This window comes from Hipposideros armiger, unplaced genomic scaffold (genome assembly GCF_001890085.2).
Source record: "Hipposideros armiger isolate ML-2016 unplaced genomic scaffold, ASM189008v1 scaffold_218, whole genome shotgun sequence".
Classification (NCBI taxonomy): Eukaryota; Metazoa; Chordata; class Mammalia; order Chiroptera; family Hipposideridae; genus Hipposideros; species Hipposideros armiger.
In genome coordinates this window covers 221,379-238,908 of record NW_017731568.1, presented here as the reverse complement: position 1 = coordinate 238,908, position 17,530 = coordinate 221,379, and the positions used below count along the sequence as shown (strand labels likewise).

The 17,530-nt window shown below is 41.0% G+C and overlaps 1 protein-coding gene across 1 annotated transcript in view; it reads left to right on the top strand.

The window, feature by feature from the left end:
• Window positions 1-17,530, top strand: part of AP4S1 (adaptor related protein complex 4 subunit sigma 1) — a 40,919-nt gene that overhangs the window by 17,787 nt on the left and 5,602 nt on the right. Inside the window, exons 2-5 of the mRNA XM_019654283.1 lie at window positions 4,293-4,499; window positions 7,294-7,380; window positions 8,305-8,373; window positions 13,576-13,587. Coding sequence (XP_019509828.1) covers window positions 4,362-4,499; window positions 7,294-7,380; window positions 8,305-8,373; window positions 13,576-13,587 — 306 coding nt within the window. The 5' untranslated portion in view covers window positions 4,293-4,361. The remainder of the gene's footprint in view (window positions 1-4,292; window positions 4,500-7,293; window positions 7,381-8,304; window positions 8,374-13,575; window positions 13,588-17,530) is intronic.

The window sequence follows — 17,530 nt, the reverse complement described above, 5'->3', positions numbered from 1 at the left end:
CATTAAGTAGAGTATTCGTTTCTTTTTATGTAAAATTTATATATAATAAATGCATGAATCTTTAATGTACCTTTGCTGAGTGTTGAAAAATCCGTACATCTATGTAACCCAAATCCCCCACACTGCAGTTTTTACAAAATGAAATGTCAAAGAAAATACTGGAGTGCAGTATACATAGTATGGCTAAGCATTTTTTGTGAACTTTTGTTTCAGATATATATATACCCATATACAGGGTCACAGTGTAAAATATCTCTTTTACTGGCATAGTACAGTGAAAATCACTGTTCTGGTAGGGGAGCACAGCATGTAATCAAGTAATGATTATACAGAGTAACAGGTTTTCTTTCTGAGATACAGTGATGGGTTCAAAGAAAGGATAACCAGTTTTTTGTGGTTAGAAAGAGGGAATTGGGATAGGCAGGAAACACTTCACTGAGGAAAAGGTGATCTGTTATCATGATGACATTGGCCAACACTTACGTAAGCACTCACTGTGTGCCAACTGCTAAGCGTTGTTCTGGGAATGTTACATATAGTTACTCCTCTCATCCTCACAACCCAGAAGGTAAGTACTATTATTACTCCATCGCACCTCAGACTGAATACAAAAAACTTGCCCAGGATCACAGTTAGTAAGCAGTAGAGCCAAACAGTCAAGCTCCAGTTTATGCTTTTGACTATTATACTGTACGAGTACTATCCATTTTCTTGGTAGAAATTCGCTTTTTAACTTGTGGGATTTTATTTCAGTCACTTTTATGGAGGAAAAAATGTTTTTGTCTGATAATTACCTTGGAGTGAGTGTGTGTGTGTGTGTTACAATTCTGGGGGACCTAGAAAGCATTTATGCCTAGAAAAGATGTTAGCCATCATTAAATACCACTTTCATTTCTGGAAACTTTCTACTCTAACATTTTCATGCAGTGAATTGTTTGGTATTTTCCAAATTAATTATGAAGTGGGATTAGAAAAGAGAATGTTGATTTGACCGTTCCCAAAGCTACCTGACATTGAGTTTGTTAAGCTTTAGTGAGCACTTAATGACACTAACTCACCGATTGAGGCAAAGAGCCAATGTGATAAATTAAAGACAGCATTATATTATGAGTCAGGAGACCAGAATTCAGGACTTCACTCTACATCTCAGATTATCAGTTTCCCATCTGCAAAATGAAGGGAGTGCATTTCAGGAATGACAGATATGAGAGGCATATGTCGCCACACCCTGCTTCCTAACCCATGACTGACATGACTAATCATTCATGGCATTCTTTTGTTCTGAACCTGGAAGCAGCTCCTGAATCCTTCCCAACACTGCGCTCAAAGCAGCAAATACAGTTAGTCCCATTGGCACCCAAGTAGAAATCTGTTCGTCATCTTTGGATTTGACAATCTATAAAGGCTCTTCCAGTTCTAACTCCCAGAAATACACCATCAGAAATTTGAAAACATTGCTCCATTCCATATGTACTTCAGTCTTTCCGGTTTCTCTTTATGCATTATTAAGTTTACATCACGTGGGGTCATGAGACACTGATCTGCTCATGTCCTATTGTGACTACCAGCCTCCCTTGTCTTGGCCCTTAGGCATCCCAGCTCTCTCTGTGTGCAATGCTTTCGCCAATGAAGTTTCCCTTCTTTATTCTTCCTTGGCTCTTCATGCACATTCTCTCACAAGTTCTTGGGTGTGGAACCCAGCTTCCTGGCAATCAAAGCATCTTCCCCAGCCTTGTGTGTTGTTGAATGCAAGAAGTTTATAAATAGAGGACGTTCATACCTGCGCCCTGGCCACTCCCAGCACTTGTCTCAGCATATTCCTTCTGGTTGCCCGACCTCAGTTATGTGACCTCCCCTCCCCGCTGATGATTACTAAGCAGGATAGGTGCTTAGAGCATTCATCTTCAGTTCTCAAATATGTACTTGTTTCAGAGTCTCCGCATTATATATTTTGGCATTGTCTATTTTATAACAGAAATAATTTACAGTTTAGTTTTCCCATTTGATTACCACTGTGTCATTCTACATTTATCAATTGTATAATTGTTTATTAAAATGTTGTATTCAAGTCTTTAGATGCCTTCAGCTACTGTTCTCAAGACTTGCATCCTAATGAGTATCGACTCAACGTGTCCTTGTTTGTCTAACTTGCTCTTGAAGTCATTGGGAAGGAATGCAGTGCTTGTAAGGTGGAAACCAATTTGATCCCTTGGTGTAACATCGCAATGGGATCATTTTACATCTCCTTTTACCGCTAAATGCAACCAGGGCATTTAAAGGCAAAGGTTTGGCCACAAGTTCCTTTGAGACAATATTTTTTTCTTATACCTGGCTGTTAGAATCCAGGGTATAGGAGATTGTAATTTCTAACTTTCATAAAGATGGTTTTAAAATAAGTTTGCTGAAAGGGAATAAAAGAGAGATGGTAATCTCAATTTACTAGTCACCTACCATAATTTACTGGCAATCATTTGTAAACAGAATGAAAACGGCACATAATACCAAATGATTAAATAACACAGTGTATGTTGCAATCCCACCTACAGAATGAGCTTATCTTTCTGGAAAATGGAGTGAATGACCACAGGCCTCCCCCCATAGCACAGCTGTCATATCCCAGGCTGCGCTGATCTAGATAACATCCTGTTCTGCACACAGAATAAACACAGCAACCCCAGGCTTTGCCAGGCTGGGTCCGGCTCTTTCTAGCTCATAATGTTTGCAATTGTGATATAACCACCTGTCTGATAGGGTTTAGGAAACAAGAGATGAGCTCGGAAAGCAGAAAATAATATAAAACTTAGTCCAAGTTTTATCCCATAATTTCTTGGACTTTTCTGTAAAATTATGCCAAATTATAAAGCTGTATTTAAGAACTATTGTTAACCTTGGTCTTTTGCATGGATTTTCATAGATATCACAAAATGTGAATATGATATCTGATGACCCAATGAGGCAGGTCTGATGCTCGAGACGAAAAAAGGACTGGCCATTGGTCAATATTGTGCATTGATTATTTCAAAATCTGTATTAAGTATAAGAGGTACAAACATGAGATTCAATATAGCTGAGTTAAAAATAAAACCACTAGCTTGAACTCCTGAATGATGAGGACAAGTGAGGAGACATCACAGACCCATGCATGTGCTTGGCCTTCGAGCTGCAGCTCACTTCTGACACACTAATCCAGGACTTCTGGTGCCTTAACATCTCTAAACTTCAGTTTGCTTGTCCTTAATGGCAATGACAGAGGTACCTACCTCAGAGAATTGTGAGAATGAAATAATATATGTAAATTGCTCAGTACAGGACTTGTTATAGGACTTTGTTAGAGGACTTGGACAAGTGGTTGATAATTACTGCTACTGCTTTCAACACCAAGGAAAGAAAAGCTTCACTATAGATCTTGTCTCCACTGTCCACACAATAAAGTTCATATTCCCCAGCATGACTTCTAAAGCCCATTTCATCTTACGCGAGCAGCTCAGTTTCCTGTGCCCATTCTCACTGCAGCCACAATGAGCTTTCCAGAGTTTCAATACCCCGGTTTTCTCTGTGTCAGAGTCACTTCCTCTAGATCAGCGGTTCTCAACCTTCCTAATGCCACGACCCCTTAATACAGTTCCTCATGTTGTGGTGACCCCCAACCATAAAATTATTTTCATTGCTACTCTATAACTGTAATTTTGCTACTGTTATGAATCGTAATGTAAATATCTTTTTGTTTTCCGATGGTCTTAGGCGACCCCTGTGAAAGGGTCGTTCGACCCCCCAAAGGGGTGGTGACCCACAGGTTGAGAACCGCTGCTCTAGATCATTGTTCAAGATCTCGCTTAAATGCTCCTCCTCTAGGAAGCCGTTCCCAGCTCACCTGTGATGTTCCTTGTCCCTTCTGTACACCATAGAAGAATACCTACCCCGGTTATAACTCATCACCGTGTACTGCTGGTACTTGTTTACCTGTCGAACACCTTTGCTAGGTGTGTACATCAGAAATCATTACTTCAGCTCCATAGTCTCCTTCTGGCTGTTGACACATAGTTGGCGCCCAACAAGATTGATGAATCAATTGAATGAATATGAGAAGTACTGTGGCTGCTCAAAATGTTTTGCGGACACAACTAATGAAAATTTAAGTTTAGTTGTTTATTAAAACCTTATTTGGTTCATAGTAGTGAAGACCATTGATATCAGAAGACATTTTATTTACTTCTGGCTCGTCTATAGAACACATTTAATATGATTCTTTGAGAAATTTGATCTTGTCTTTCTGTTATTCTTTTATCCTACAGGTTCTAGTTACAGCCACCCCTTGCCATAACTTTTGACCTATATTTGGAAAAATACTGGCCAGAAAAAAAATGATAAAATTTTTCCTTATGGTGAATAAACAAGGGCAGACCCGACTTTCTAAGTACTATGAACATGTGGAGATTAATAAGCGCACACTTCTGGAAACAGAGGTCATAAAGAGCTGTCTCTCTCGATCCAATGAACAAGTAAGTTTCTGATTCTCTCTTTTATCTCTGCCTTCAACTCAGCAGTGGCAGATCTGTTATTACTGAGTCTCAAGAGCCATCATTTTCTTTGAACTACATTCTTTCAGCAGCTATTAGGGAAAATAACAAATGAAGTGAAATGAAGACTGAAGCATAGCTCTCCTTACATCCCCTTAAGAAAAATAAAAACGAAGAAAACCAGGAGAAGTCTTGGGTTCATATTTAGGTCAGCATATTTGTCTCAATGCACCGTGGAAATAACAGCTCCAATTTACTCCTGCTAACAGACATATCTTCTTTTTTTGGTCCTATGAATCCAGGCCTTGGAACTCTTAGGAGTACCTGCAGCCCCAAGTTGAAGGTTAGGGAGTAGTTCAGAGGTGAACACTCAAGATCCATGTTGTGCCGGAGGATCATAATATGATTCTCATGTGGAGTGCAGATTTTTCTGCTTATCATTTTTGTGAATTTACCACCAACATAATACTAGAACCAGTGATTTAAAAACAAACTTGATTTGAACTGCCTGATTTTATTATGTAGCTAGGAGAAATGGAAGTTAAAAATTCATATGAAACAACAAATCCATTCTGCCAAAATTGAGATTAAATGAAATCCTTAAAATAATGATAAATAGGAATTTTTTTAAAACTGAGTTTATTTTTACAAAGAACTTTACTTGAAGAATTACTTCATCCAGGTCCTAAACTTTGAATCCTTTGGAAATCACTGAACAAAGTGAGGCAAAATCAGAAAGCTTGTTTAAATCGCCCATTTTGCCAATTCTCCATTTCATTGCATGTGTAAAAAAGCTGCCTGTGGGAACCACTGCTAAGTCATAAAATATTAAGCTACAACAGTGCTCAGAAGTTAACGCATTAGAACTGTGTTTCGCTTGGCTTCTAAATTGATTTTCCAGTCGGAACATCTCAAGAGTCCTCTTTGAATTACTACTTTGGCTTGCCATGGCACATGCTCCTTCATGTAGTTGTCAAAAGGAAACAGAAACTATTAAAGGGCTGTGTTAATAGCCACATACTTTAGGTAAAGGTAAACACGCCCCAGAAGCATTCCTGTTTGACTCTTTTCTACAATTTCAACTCCAAAATTTCAAACGCCCTTTGAAATATGTGCTTTGATATGAATATACTATTAGATATTTTTGAAGCATTCTAAATTATGTTAGATTTTAATAGGAATGCAGTGGGCTTTTGGCATAATCAGGCACCAAGGCAACACAATCTCAGCTTAGTTTATATTTTATCCACAAAAGTGCTTTGATACTTTTTTTTTTTTTAATGTCAGAAACTCCTGAGAGGCTTTGAAAAATGTTCCTCAGTTCTTTCAAATAGGTTGTGTTTCCTTGACATCTGAGCAGAATTAAGACTGGCTCTATAGTGAGCCAAATGCTGCAGAATGGTCCTATATTTATTACCTTTACCCTAATTTTATTTTAATTTATTTATTTATTTATTTGAAGATTTTATTGGGGAATTGGGGAAGGGGAACAGCCAAGTTCTCCTTCAGTCTTAGTTGTGGAGGGCGCAGTTAGCTCAGCTCCAAGTCCATTCGCCATCCGGCCACCAGTCGGCAGCTTGTGGCCGCTCAACTCAAGGCACCGTGTTCAATCTTAGTTGCGGGTGAGTGTAGCCCACCATTCCATGTGGGAGTCGAACCGGTAATTTTGTTGTTGGAGCTCGTGCTCTCACCAGCTGAGCCATTCTGCCACCTGTTGGCAGTTCAGCTTGGGCGCAGCTCACTGGCCCATGTGGGAATTGAAATGGTGACCCTGTTGCTCAGAGCTCGCGCTCTTAACCAACTGAGCCACTCGGCCAGCCCCTACTCTAATTTTAAATACAAGCTTCAAATCCCTCCATTTTATAGATTGCCAAGTGGCTTTCCCATGGAAGAAATAACATAATCAAAACTTGCCACTTCATTCCCAGGTGTATCCAGGGCTCCGAGAACAATATAGCTAGTGCAAAAAGCCTGTACAGTTAATGCTCAGTCACATTTGGTTGAGCACACCGAAAAGTCCAGAGGAAGGGCAGCACTGTGCCTTTAGCCTGCTCCCCAGTTCCAGTCCTCCCAATGCCTTCCCATTACCCTTTGTACAATGGCTTTAGGACAGCGATGAATGGGAAGGGAGTTGTTTTATCCATAAGCCAGTGGTGGTCAGCTAGTTATTAATTCATATGAAGCAATGTTTACAATAAGAGATTTTGTCTAGCATCTGCCACACAAAAGCCATCTTTAAATAATTTATGAAAGACCCTACATTGATTATTTTAATGGGCCTAGGAAAAAGAAATCAAGATTTTTTTTGCATTTGTATATGCTACATATATTTGGCTCTTCGGTGACTATTAAATAATACAAAAATAAACTTCTCATTGCTTTCAAAATAGCCTAGGGGAGGTGGAAAGAATAAAACCTTTATCGTGTTGGTTTGTTTTCACGTTGCAGGCAGGTTAAGATGCTGATTCTTGAGTAGCTTTGTCTTCTGAGTTCCATACAGAGCCAAGCAAAGGAATAAGGAGTGCAGGTGGGAACCCCTGTGCACACTCAGACTTTTTTCCAAGACAATGTCTTCACCTCCCACCAGAGATGCTTCCGAGTAGTCCTGAATATTGTGAGGAGGTGGCCAAAAAGGTTGTGTTTGTAAAATTTTAATGTTGTATATTTCTGGGAATGTGTTAACAGACACTCAAATCAGAACCTAAAAATTATGCATACCATTTTAAAGCAATCCCTATCAATCACAGGAATTAATATCTAATTGTGTTTTGTCTAGTGCTCGTTCATTGAATTCAAGGATTTTAAGCTAGTCTATCGGCAGTATGCAGCTCTCTTCATCGTGGTTGGAGTTAATGACACTGAGGTAAGATAACAGAAGAGCCAATGAAAAAAGCAAGAAAATTAGGAATGACAACTCGATTTTTTTATTCCTCCTTACACTGACATTTTCTTCCCTACCTGCCTCCCTATGAAGTATCTTGACTCTTTTGAAAGGTCTTGGTTTCCATCAAGGCTAGGACAAGCTGTGTGGAAGAGAAATACCTAGGATTTTTCTTGGATTGGATAAGCAGCTGGTAAAGAAGCACAAAGCCACAGAATGCCTTTCTCGACCCTAAGCAATACCAGTTTCATGCCCTGTTCTGTGTGGCACAGTGGGGCAGCTTAGGCAGGGGAGAGGCCAGTCAACTGTTGCATGACACATAGGCTGGCATATCAGAAGCCAGAGCAAACTGTAAATACGATGATGTTGTGGTTATATCTCCTCAGGTTTTTAGTTCACCTCAGAAATGTCAGTCCCCAATCAATAGCCCCTGTGGCCACGGAATCTCTGAAAGGGTGTTTAAGGTCTAAAGTACTTTGAAATCTCAGTTGATTTTTTTTTTTATCAGTGAACCAAATTTTAAGATGGTTTCCCCATCTTCACAGATGGAAAAGTGATGGCATGAAGAACCTGTAAAATTGCTTCAGCCAGTTGGTAATAAAGACACAGAGTAGAGCTCAGAACCTAAACACCAGACTCAGTCCAGTTTCAGTCCAGCTAGATTCATCATGGACACTAAAAAACATCTAAGAGGTTAAGGTTTTCTACATTTCTCCTATTAACAAGCTTCTTTTAAACAAGTGAGTCCTCAAACTATTCTGAATATTTGTCTGTGGAAAGCTTTGTTCACATTATCTGTAGACTGAGCCACATGCTCTGTAACCTGGTTGCTGACTGGGCAGCTCCATGTCTGATTTACACACGGGTCACACTAAAACCAACTGCACCCTTCCTTTTTTATTTCAGAACGAGATGGCGATTTATGAATTCATCCATAACTTTGTAGAAGTTTTAGATGATTACTTCAGCCGAGTGGTAAGTCTAATGACTAAAAAATGGTTTTCTTCCTCAGGCTAATTTCCCAGAAATGGGTCTATATCAAGAACATGTGTTAATATAGAGCTTTAATATGTAAAATTTAAAATTCAGATAATGCCAGATTTCTGTTACCTTTCCTTCCGGATCATCCGAAGCGTTACAAATCAAACCTATGTGTGACTCAGATCTTCATTAAAAATTAGTCCAAGACTAAGAACCTTTTATGTCTTTCTCTCAATTAAGAGATTTGGCTTATCTCTCTTTTCTTCTTTCTTCTGCTTGCCTTCCTAATATACCAGAACCCTTTTTAATTTAAGAATCATTGCTATCTAAACCCTTGCTTTGAGGGTCAAAACCAACTCACTCCCCTTAAGGAATACATGAGTTTCTTTTCAACAGTCCTTTTTTTTTTTTTTATAAACAGTTGTATTCAAATAATTTATATACCATGCAATTCACCCGTTTAAAGTGTATAGTTTTTAGTATTCACACAGAGTTGTGCAACCATCACCACAATCAATATCAGAATATTTCATCACCCCCAAAAGAAACACCATACCCATCAGCATTTCCCTCCCAATTATCCCCCTCCACCTGCTCCAGGCCCTAGGTAATCACTAATCTACTTTTCGTCTCTATGGGTTTCCCTGTTCTAGACATTTTATATCCATAGAATTATATAATGTGTCGTCTTTCGTGACAGGCGTTTTTTACTTAGCATAATGTTTCCAAGATTCATCAATGTTGTAGCATGTATCAGGACTTCTTTCCTTTTTGTTGCTGAATAATATTTCATGGATATACCACTTGATGGGCATGTAGATGTTTTTTACTTTTGGGCTATTATGAATGATGCTGCTGTGAACATTCGTGTGTACATTTTTGTGTAGAATCTGTTTTCAGTTCTCTTGGGTATATACCGAGGAGTGGAATTGCTGGGTGATATGGTAATGTTTAATGTTTTGATGGACTGCCAAACTTTTCCAAAGTGGCTGCATGATTTAAATACTGATCAGCTATGTATGAAAGTTCTAATTTCTCCACATCCTCACCAAAACTTGTTATTATCAGTCTTTATTATAGCATGTTAGTGGGTATGAAATGGTGTAGAGGCCAGTCAGTTGAGTTTTGATTTGTGTTTCACTAATGGATAACAGTGCTGAACATCTTTTCATGTGTTTATTTGTCATCTGTATACTCATATCTTCTTTGGAGAAGTGTCTGTTCAAATCTTTTGCCTATTTTTCAATTGTATTGTCTTTTTATTGTTGAATTGTAAGAGTTCTTTATATATTCTGAATGCAAATGTCTCATCAAGATATGATTTAGAAATACTTTCTTCCATTTAGTGGTTTTCTTTTCACTTTCTTGATGGTGTCCTTTGAAGCATAATAATTTTTTATTTTAATGAAGCTTAATTTATTTTTTTGTTGTTGTTATGTTTTTGGTGTCATGTCTAAAAAAGGCTTTGCCTAGTCTAAGGTCATGAAGATTTACTCCTATCTTTTCTTCTTAGAGTTTTATAATTTTAGTTTCTACGTGGGTCTTGGATCCATTCTGAGTAATTAATTTCATATATAGTGTGAAGTAGGGGTCTAACTTTATTCTTCTGTGTGTGGATATCCAATTGTCCCAACACCATTTGTTGAAAAGGCTATTCTTTCTCCCATTGAATTGTCTTGGCACCCTTGTCAAAAATCAATTGACCATAAATGTGTTAATTTCTGGACTCTCAGTTCTGACCCAATGATCCTTCTGCCACTACCACACTATCTTGATGACTTTAGCTTTGTAGCTAGTTTGAAATCCAGTCGTCTTTTAAAAAAGAATCAGTGAAGCTGCTTTACTCTGCTACCATAAGCCTCCCTGAGCCTTGGTTAGACCTTCTTTTTTTTTTTTTTAGATTTTATTAGAGAATTTGGGGAGGGGAACAGTGTTGGGGAATTGGGGAAGGGGACCAGCCAAGTTGTTGTTCTTCAGTCTTCGTTGTGGAGGGTGCCAGTCGCCATCTGGCTTCCTGTTGGCAGCTTGTGGCCTCTAAGCTCAAGGTGCTGTGTTCAATCTTAGTTGTCGGTGGGCGTAGCCACCATCCCATGTGGGAGTCGAACCAGCAGCTTATTATTAAGAGTGCATGCTCTGTCCACTGAGCCATCCAGGCGGCAGCTCAGCTCAAGGTGCCGAGTTCAGTCTTAGTTGCGGGCGGGCGTAGCCCACGATGGAACAGGCAATCTTGTTGTTACACCAGCTGAGCCATCCTGCCACCTGTTGGCAGCTTAACGACAGCTCAGCTCGGGCGCAGCGTCACTGGCCCATGTGGGAATCGAACCGGCAGCCCTGTTGCTCAGTGCTCGCGCTCTTAAGCCAACTCTTAACCAACTGAGCCACTCAGTCGGCCCTGGTTAGACATTCTTGAGAAGTAGCATTGGCACAAACTGACTTTTCAAAGTTATTTTGTTTATTTCATTTTCCTTTTAAAGAAAATAATTAGGAAGGAGCTGTTTCCAAGCTGCTTCTTCCTGAGGCAGTGAGTGGAATCTGCTCCATGGTTAGTACTGAGTGCCCTGAAGCCTGCTATGGGTAAACTCATGTAAGAAGTTCTGTCTTCAGTCTGATTCCCAATGCCAGGAGTAAAGTTTGGCAAACTCCTTCTTCATGGGACAATCAACTAGCCTGTCTTCACTGCCTTCATGCAGTGGCTCTCAGTGTGTGGTTCCTGGACCAGCCACATTATCATCACCTGAGAACCCATTAGAAATAAAAGTTTTGGGCCCACCCCAGTCTCTTGAATCAGAAACTCTGGGTTGAGACCCAGCAATCTGTGTTTTAACAAGCTTTCCAGGTAGATGTTCTGATGCATGCTGAAGTTTAAGAACCATTGTCTTAATGCATGAGGCTTCTTCCTGTCAGCCATGACCTAATTCAGATGTAGGAGCTGGGAGGTGACTAGTGGCCTGCGACTTGGCAGTGCCTCTGGCTAGGAAGTGACAGGTGCCCTCCAAAACTGGAAGAGGGCAAGAGGTTGAGCCATTCCAGAGACTGGCTTTAAAATCCATCTTGGTATTGCTATGGATTGCTTGGAAAAAGTACCACAGAGTAGCACTCTGCAAAAGGACTTGGCTGCAGTCATAGAAATGTCTTGTCCCTGTGCCATCCTGTGTGACAGGCATGAGCCACATGTGGCTCTTGAACACTTGAAATGTGATTTGTGTAAATGAGGAATTGAAAATTTAAGTTTATTTCATTTTAGTTAATTTAAATCGCCACATGAGACTGGCAGCCACCATATTGGACAGTATAACTCTGGTTGCTGCTTATCTTCAGACAATCACCCTCTTCAGGCAGATTGGTTACCAAACAGGGTCTGTGATTCAGAGCTGGCCATGACTAGCCACTTTCAGGGAACACCTATCAAGGAGAACGTAATTTCCCAAAATAGCAATGTTTTAAACCTGGGAGAATAAAGAGCGGGTACAAGCACTATTACTGCTTAGGTTTCTTAAATTATTATTATTATATTCAGTAACCGAGCATAAATAGCATGTTACTAAATTCTAGCTGTAATTCTAGGGAGAGTCAGTGACCACATAAACCACAGAAGTAAAGATCAGAATTTAATTTAAACCTGGTGATTACACAGGTCTTGGAGGACCTGGTTTAGGATGACAGTAGTAACAAAAGGAAGAGACAGAGGAGGGAAAAGAGTGCCATGGGAAAGCAAATAGAAACTGTCCCACTCGTGGAGAATGCCTTGTAATTCTAAAATTTATTTTTAGGTTTCTGAGTTTTAAACATTCTTTCTGGGGCTATTTTTAATTTTAGAGTTTCCAAATCTTAAATTTGGAGATCAGTCTCATGCAGCTGAAAGAAGCATCTCAGCATCACGTTTCAAAACAAAAAGCCAACCCAGGTGGCTTTAAAGGAGGCAGTTTTGCAAGAGACAAGGGCTGTTGCTGTTGAGAAAGTTGGGATCAGGGTTGTCGGTGCCGCATTTGACACACATGAATCTAACTGTTTACTTTTTCTCCCTCTGTGACTTTTTCGTGACATAAATATCTACATTCATTGAAAAAAATTAAAAATACATATAAGCAAAAGGAAAAGGGAGGTCATCAGTAGGCCTCTCACTGGTACATACTGTTAGGTGCATTTCCTTTTAGGCTTTACGTATCTGTGTATATAACTATATCTATATCTATCTCTCTATATACATAGGATAATACTGTTTATACCATTTTATAACTTGATTTTTTATTCAACAGTATGTCAGTACTTAGCTACATCATCATTTGTGGACCTGCTATAATTTATTTAACTAGTCCCTCCTTGTTTTCAATAATTGCCACTGTAAACATTACCCTGAACATCCTATTACACAACTGTTGTGCCATTATTTAATTATTTTCTTAGAATAAACTTCTAGGAGTAAAATTGATGGAGTCAAAAGGCATACATGTGATTTAAGGTTTCGTTGTTGTTTTTTTAAGATTTTTATTGGGAATTGGGGGAAGGGGAACAGACAAGTTGCTATCCTTTTGTTCTTCAGTCTAGTTGTGAAGGACATTGCTTCACTGGCTCAACTTGGCACCATCATTGCGCTCTTCCTGGGCGAGGTAGATCAGTCACCGGCTTCTGGACGGCCGCTCACTGCGGCTGCTGGCTGCTCACACTGGCTGCTGGCTGCTCACACTGGCTGCTGGCTACACACAGTAGCCCATGGCAACCCACTGCCACAGGGGCTGCAGCCTACGCTGTCACCTGCAACTCACGGCAGCCCAGCTCCAGGTTAAGCTGTTCAGCATCTTAGCTGTGGAGGGCAGTGTCACTGGCCCTCATATGTGGGATCCGAACCGGGGTCCTCTGGCATCCCAAGTCAGCTCTTAACTAACACGCCACTCGGCCGGCCCTGATTTAAGGTTTTTGATACGCACATACCAAACTACCTATTACCTGTAAAGGTTGAGTTAGTTCATTCCCTCTGTATTCTAAAGATGAATTGTTCAGGCCTGTAAAATCCCTCTAAACTGCAGCCTATTGTTTTTAAATCACAACCTCAAACTCAGGGCCTTCCCGCTCTCACACTTGTGAGCAGCCTCTCCTGCGTGCTTCCGGGCTCTCCGCCAGAGCAGCCTCTGACTGCTAATTAAGCGCTTTGTGTCCCCATGTCTCATTCTCATCCCTGCACTCTCTTCTCTTTTCCAGAGCGAATTAGATGTATCCTTTTCCAATGCCGTGAGCCAAGGTTTCCACAGTCCTTGGCAAAGCACGGTCTAGTCTTGGTCAGGTAAGTGCCCTGGGGCAGAAAAACGATTCAGCGGAACCTAGAATCCAGAATGCTAATTAATCATCAGCAACTCTGACAGGACAGCCAGAGGTACTGAAACACCTCACCCTTTTTTTACAAAAACAATTCTTATTAAGATGGTTGTATTTTTCAGACTGGGCAATGCTATATATTAATTTAATTTATACATTATAATTTATATATTTATATATTAATTTAATGGTATATGTTAATTTAACTTCTTTTAAGCATATGGAATAGACCTTTTCAGAATTTAAAAAACGCAGCCAGAAAGTGCTTGGTCCTCATAGACAGACTGGATTTCTATGGCGACAGGCATAAATCTCCAGAAATTCCTCATGTGATCAGACTAAGGCCTTCAGGGGTAATAAACTAGAGGGTTAAAAAAATTGCCTGGCTTGTGTTCATTTCCTTTTACAGCAGAGCATGCTCTCTTTTTCTTCTTTTCTCCCTTTTAAATCAAAGTATACAAGAGCTCCAACAACAAGCATGATTAGCCTAGAATATTGCAGGCCTGCAGATTTTAGCAGGAGCCCATGGGTTTTGTGTGAACGTTCTGGAGGCAGTTTGACTTACCAGTTAATTTTTACTTCAAAAATTTGCCTACCACTTGAAAGCAATAAGTAAGAGTCCTTTGAGAAAATATCAAACTTGAATCTAAAATAGTAACGTTAATATAACAACTATTTATTAATTGTAACATGTTTATGTATATGTGTATGTATATGTATGTGTAGATATATACATACATTTAGACACCTATGCTTAGAGCCAGTGTTCTGAGACGTGGCCACTTACCTTTTACTACTGATAGAAAATGTCATCATGTTGATCAACTTCATCTGGAAGCCTCTTTAAATTAACTGGGAAAATCTTAGTGCCCTCTAGTGGTGAGTGACCTAAATCTGTGATCCCTTTGACCTAGGAGAGCCAGGATCAGCATGTAACATTACATTTCAACGAAGCCTTTTAAAGCAGTTCAAAATAAAAGTCTTCCTCCTTGTACCGGGGAATAAAAAACGGTGCCTTTTGAATTAAAGATTCATCAGGAAGATAGCAAAAGCTAATAGACACTTCCTTGGGCATACAGAAACCCAAGTTCCGCTTTCAATTCTGCCACCAAGCAGCTGTGTGTATTGGACAAGACACACAACCCCGCATCTCAGAATGATAGAATTAGACTAGAAGAGCTTTAAAACCCTCTCGGCCTTAATATGTGATGTTATGATTGTAGGTAACTGAGCTGAGTACCCTGACACCTAGAAGAGAGAGTCTTACAAGTTTCGATATTGAGAGAATTAAAGTCAATCAGATACAACAGGATATGTATTATAGTTGGACTAGTTGTGTTGGTGTGTCTTATATATTGACTAGATGTTTGTTATAAGTTAGAGATGGGTTTGTCTTTGTATCCCTCTGGTGTGTAGCATAGGTCCCAGTAATGAGCTCCAGCATTTTTTTTTTTTAAGCTGAGCCATCCTGCCACCTGTTGGCAGCTCAGCAGCTGCTCAGCTCGGGCCAGGAATTGAACCACTGTTGCTCAGAGCTCAAACTCTTGAGCAAGCTCTTAACCAACAGCATTCTTGTTTGAATTTAATTTCCACACCAAGGCACACAATTTGTGTCCTTTCCCCTCATTTTTCTTATTTCATTTTTGCCTTCTCTTCTTCTCCGACCAACTTACATATTTACTCTCCTTACAAATTACTTAGGCATATCCATCTGACAGATGAGGAGCTTTGCATCCTTTAGAGAAGGGAACTGAGTCTCCACACCTGGGAGGGTATGTCTTTGCTCCAGGCATAATTTCGCGTGGATCACCAGTGGCCTAAAAGTGGAGCCAGTTACAGGACGGGAAGGGCCTGGGGCATCTCTCTTCTACTGCCATTCTTGAAGGGTTTTTACCCTTAGCCGTCTGAAAAAAATTAAATGAAAACCCCAGGACTGTGCCTCATACGTAGTTCTTTTGATCTATGATGTGGGCAGGCAGTACCTCTACATGCCAGTCTGATAACAGGAAGACAGGGCAGCCTTATGGAGGTGCATCCTGTTTCCTGCTACCCCTCTGTAGGGCCACAAACCATCTGCGTCACCACTCCGGTAGCATGTCACCAGGAAGCTGCTGGAAGGGCTAAAGTTGAGGTCCTTTCGGCCAGGAAAGCTTCCTTAGGCCGTGAAGGATTGAAAACAGACAACCCTGCATCCTGGAGCTGGTTCTCCCAACACTCAGAGCACGTAATCTTCTTTGTGTTGCTCAGGGTTAAGAAAGCCTTCCTTGTCAGCCCACACGGAATAGACACTATTTAATAAAAGCTAGGTTTTGCCGCAGCAACAGGCTAGAAGTCAAAACCTCATGGAACCCCCAGAAAGCCCTTTACTTGCAGCCTTTTTCCTCAGAAGCTTTACCACACTGAAGCCTTTTCAGAAGAGGTGGTTTTCCAGAGTCTGCACAGTTAGACTTTGAGAAAATGTACCATTTACATTTTTCCCTAGTATGGGCTCGTTCTACTTCTAATAATGCTAACATCACAGAACAAGACAGATGGGATTTAAAAAGAAATGACCTAAGCACGAAAATCAGGACAGACATTCTGGCTTGTTGAAAACCCTTCTACTAAGTAGAAACTCTCTGTTGTAGTCGTGTCAGGTGGCTCAGACTACACCCTTGGGACCAAGCACGTCAGTGACCTAAATCATTCACGTGCCATGAATAAAAACGCCTGTACACGCTTCACATTCCACTTCATCCCACTGGGCTGCAGTGTTGCGCGAGGGCTCATGGGGCCCTGATCCTATGAGGAACGTTTGCCCTATAACATGCTTTGGTAGACTATTTAAGACTTCTTTCTATTCCATGAATTGAGATAGTTTTTAGGAACCAACTGACGAGCTTCCCACAATTGTGCTCAGCTCTGGAGCCCTAGGTTTGCTGAATTCTTCAGACAATTCATAATTCAAAGGAACTGTTTCCATCCCCTTCTTCTAAGTAGTCAGGGCCTGGCACCCAGGAACAGCACCGGCTGGGACCGGTCCAGCGCCTCCATTCAGTGTGCACCTACTCTATATGTGAAGGTACAGAAAACTTGAAGAGCCTTTTGGCATTTGGTGCGACTTGGCTTCTTTTGGCTAGAATGGAATGCAGCAGTACTGCCTTTGGACCTCGACAGCCAGGGTCCTTTTCCTGGGCCCTGCGCTTTAGAGGGCCCCTTTAGCCGCAGCCCTCTCCCAAAGGTGGGGTAAGGATGCTTACTCAGAGCCTATAGGGCCCCCATCCACTTCTTGACCATTCTCCCGCAAGCTGGGTCCCCAGAATGTACTGAATGCCCAGACATCCCAGAGCCTGCAGCAGGGGCCTGTACAGGCCTCTCCCCCACTCCCACCCCAGGACTGGGGGCAGGAATGGTAGAGCCGGGGATGGTAACTGCGGTATCCTACAACATGCGTGGGTCGGGCAGCGGGGGGCAGGCTGGGTCCCTATTTATATCCCCGTGCATGTATGTAGAGCATTTGTGTTTTTATTTTACAAGCCCTGAAAGCCCAAACTCTGAGCCATTAAGTCTAGCACCTTAAGGCTCACGTGGGTGATGGGAAAGCGCCCTGAGTCATGCCCTCTTCATTGCAGTTGAGGATGAGGAGTCGCTGTGACTCGGTGAGTTTTCTGCCACGTGCTCCCTGGGAGCACGTAGGTGCCAGACAACAGTAACGACCACCAAGATTTGCATCAGGCTCTGATCACGGCCCCCTGTGGGGCTTCACATTCCTTCTTTACCTTCCTAAACCGGAAACCAGAATAGGGTTTCTCTAAATAGGAGATAATTTCAGCCTGACTTAATGAGAAATCCCAAAAGTACT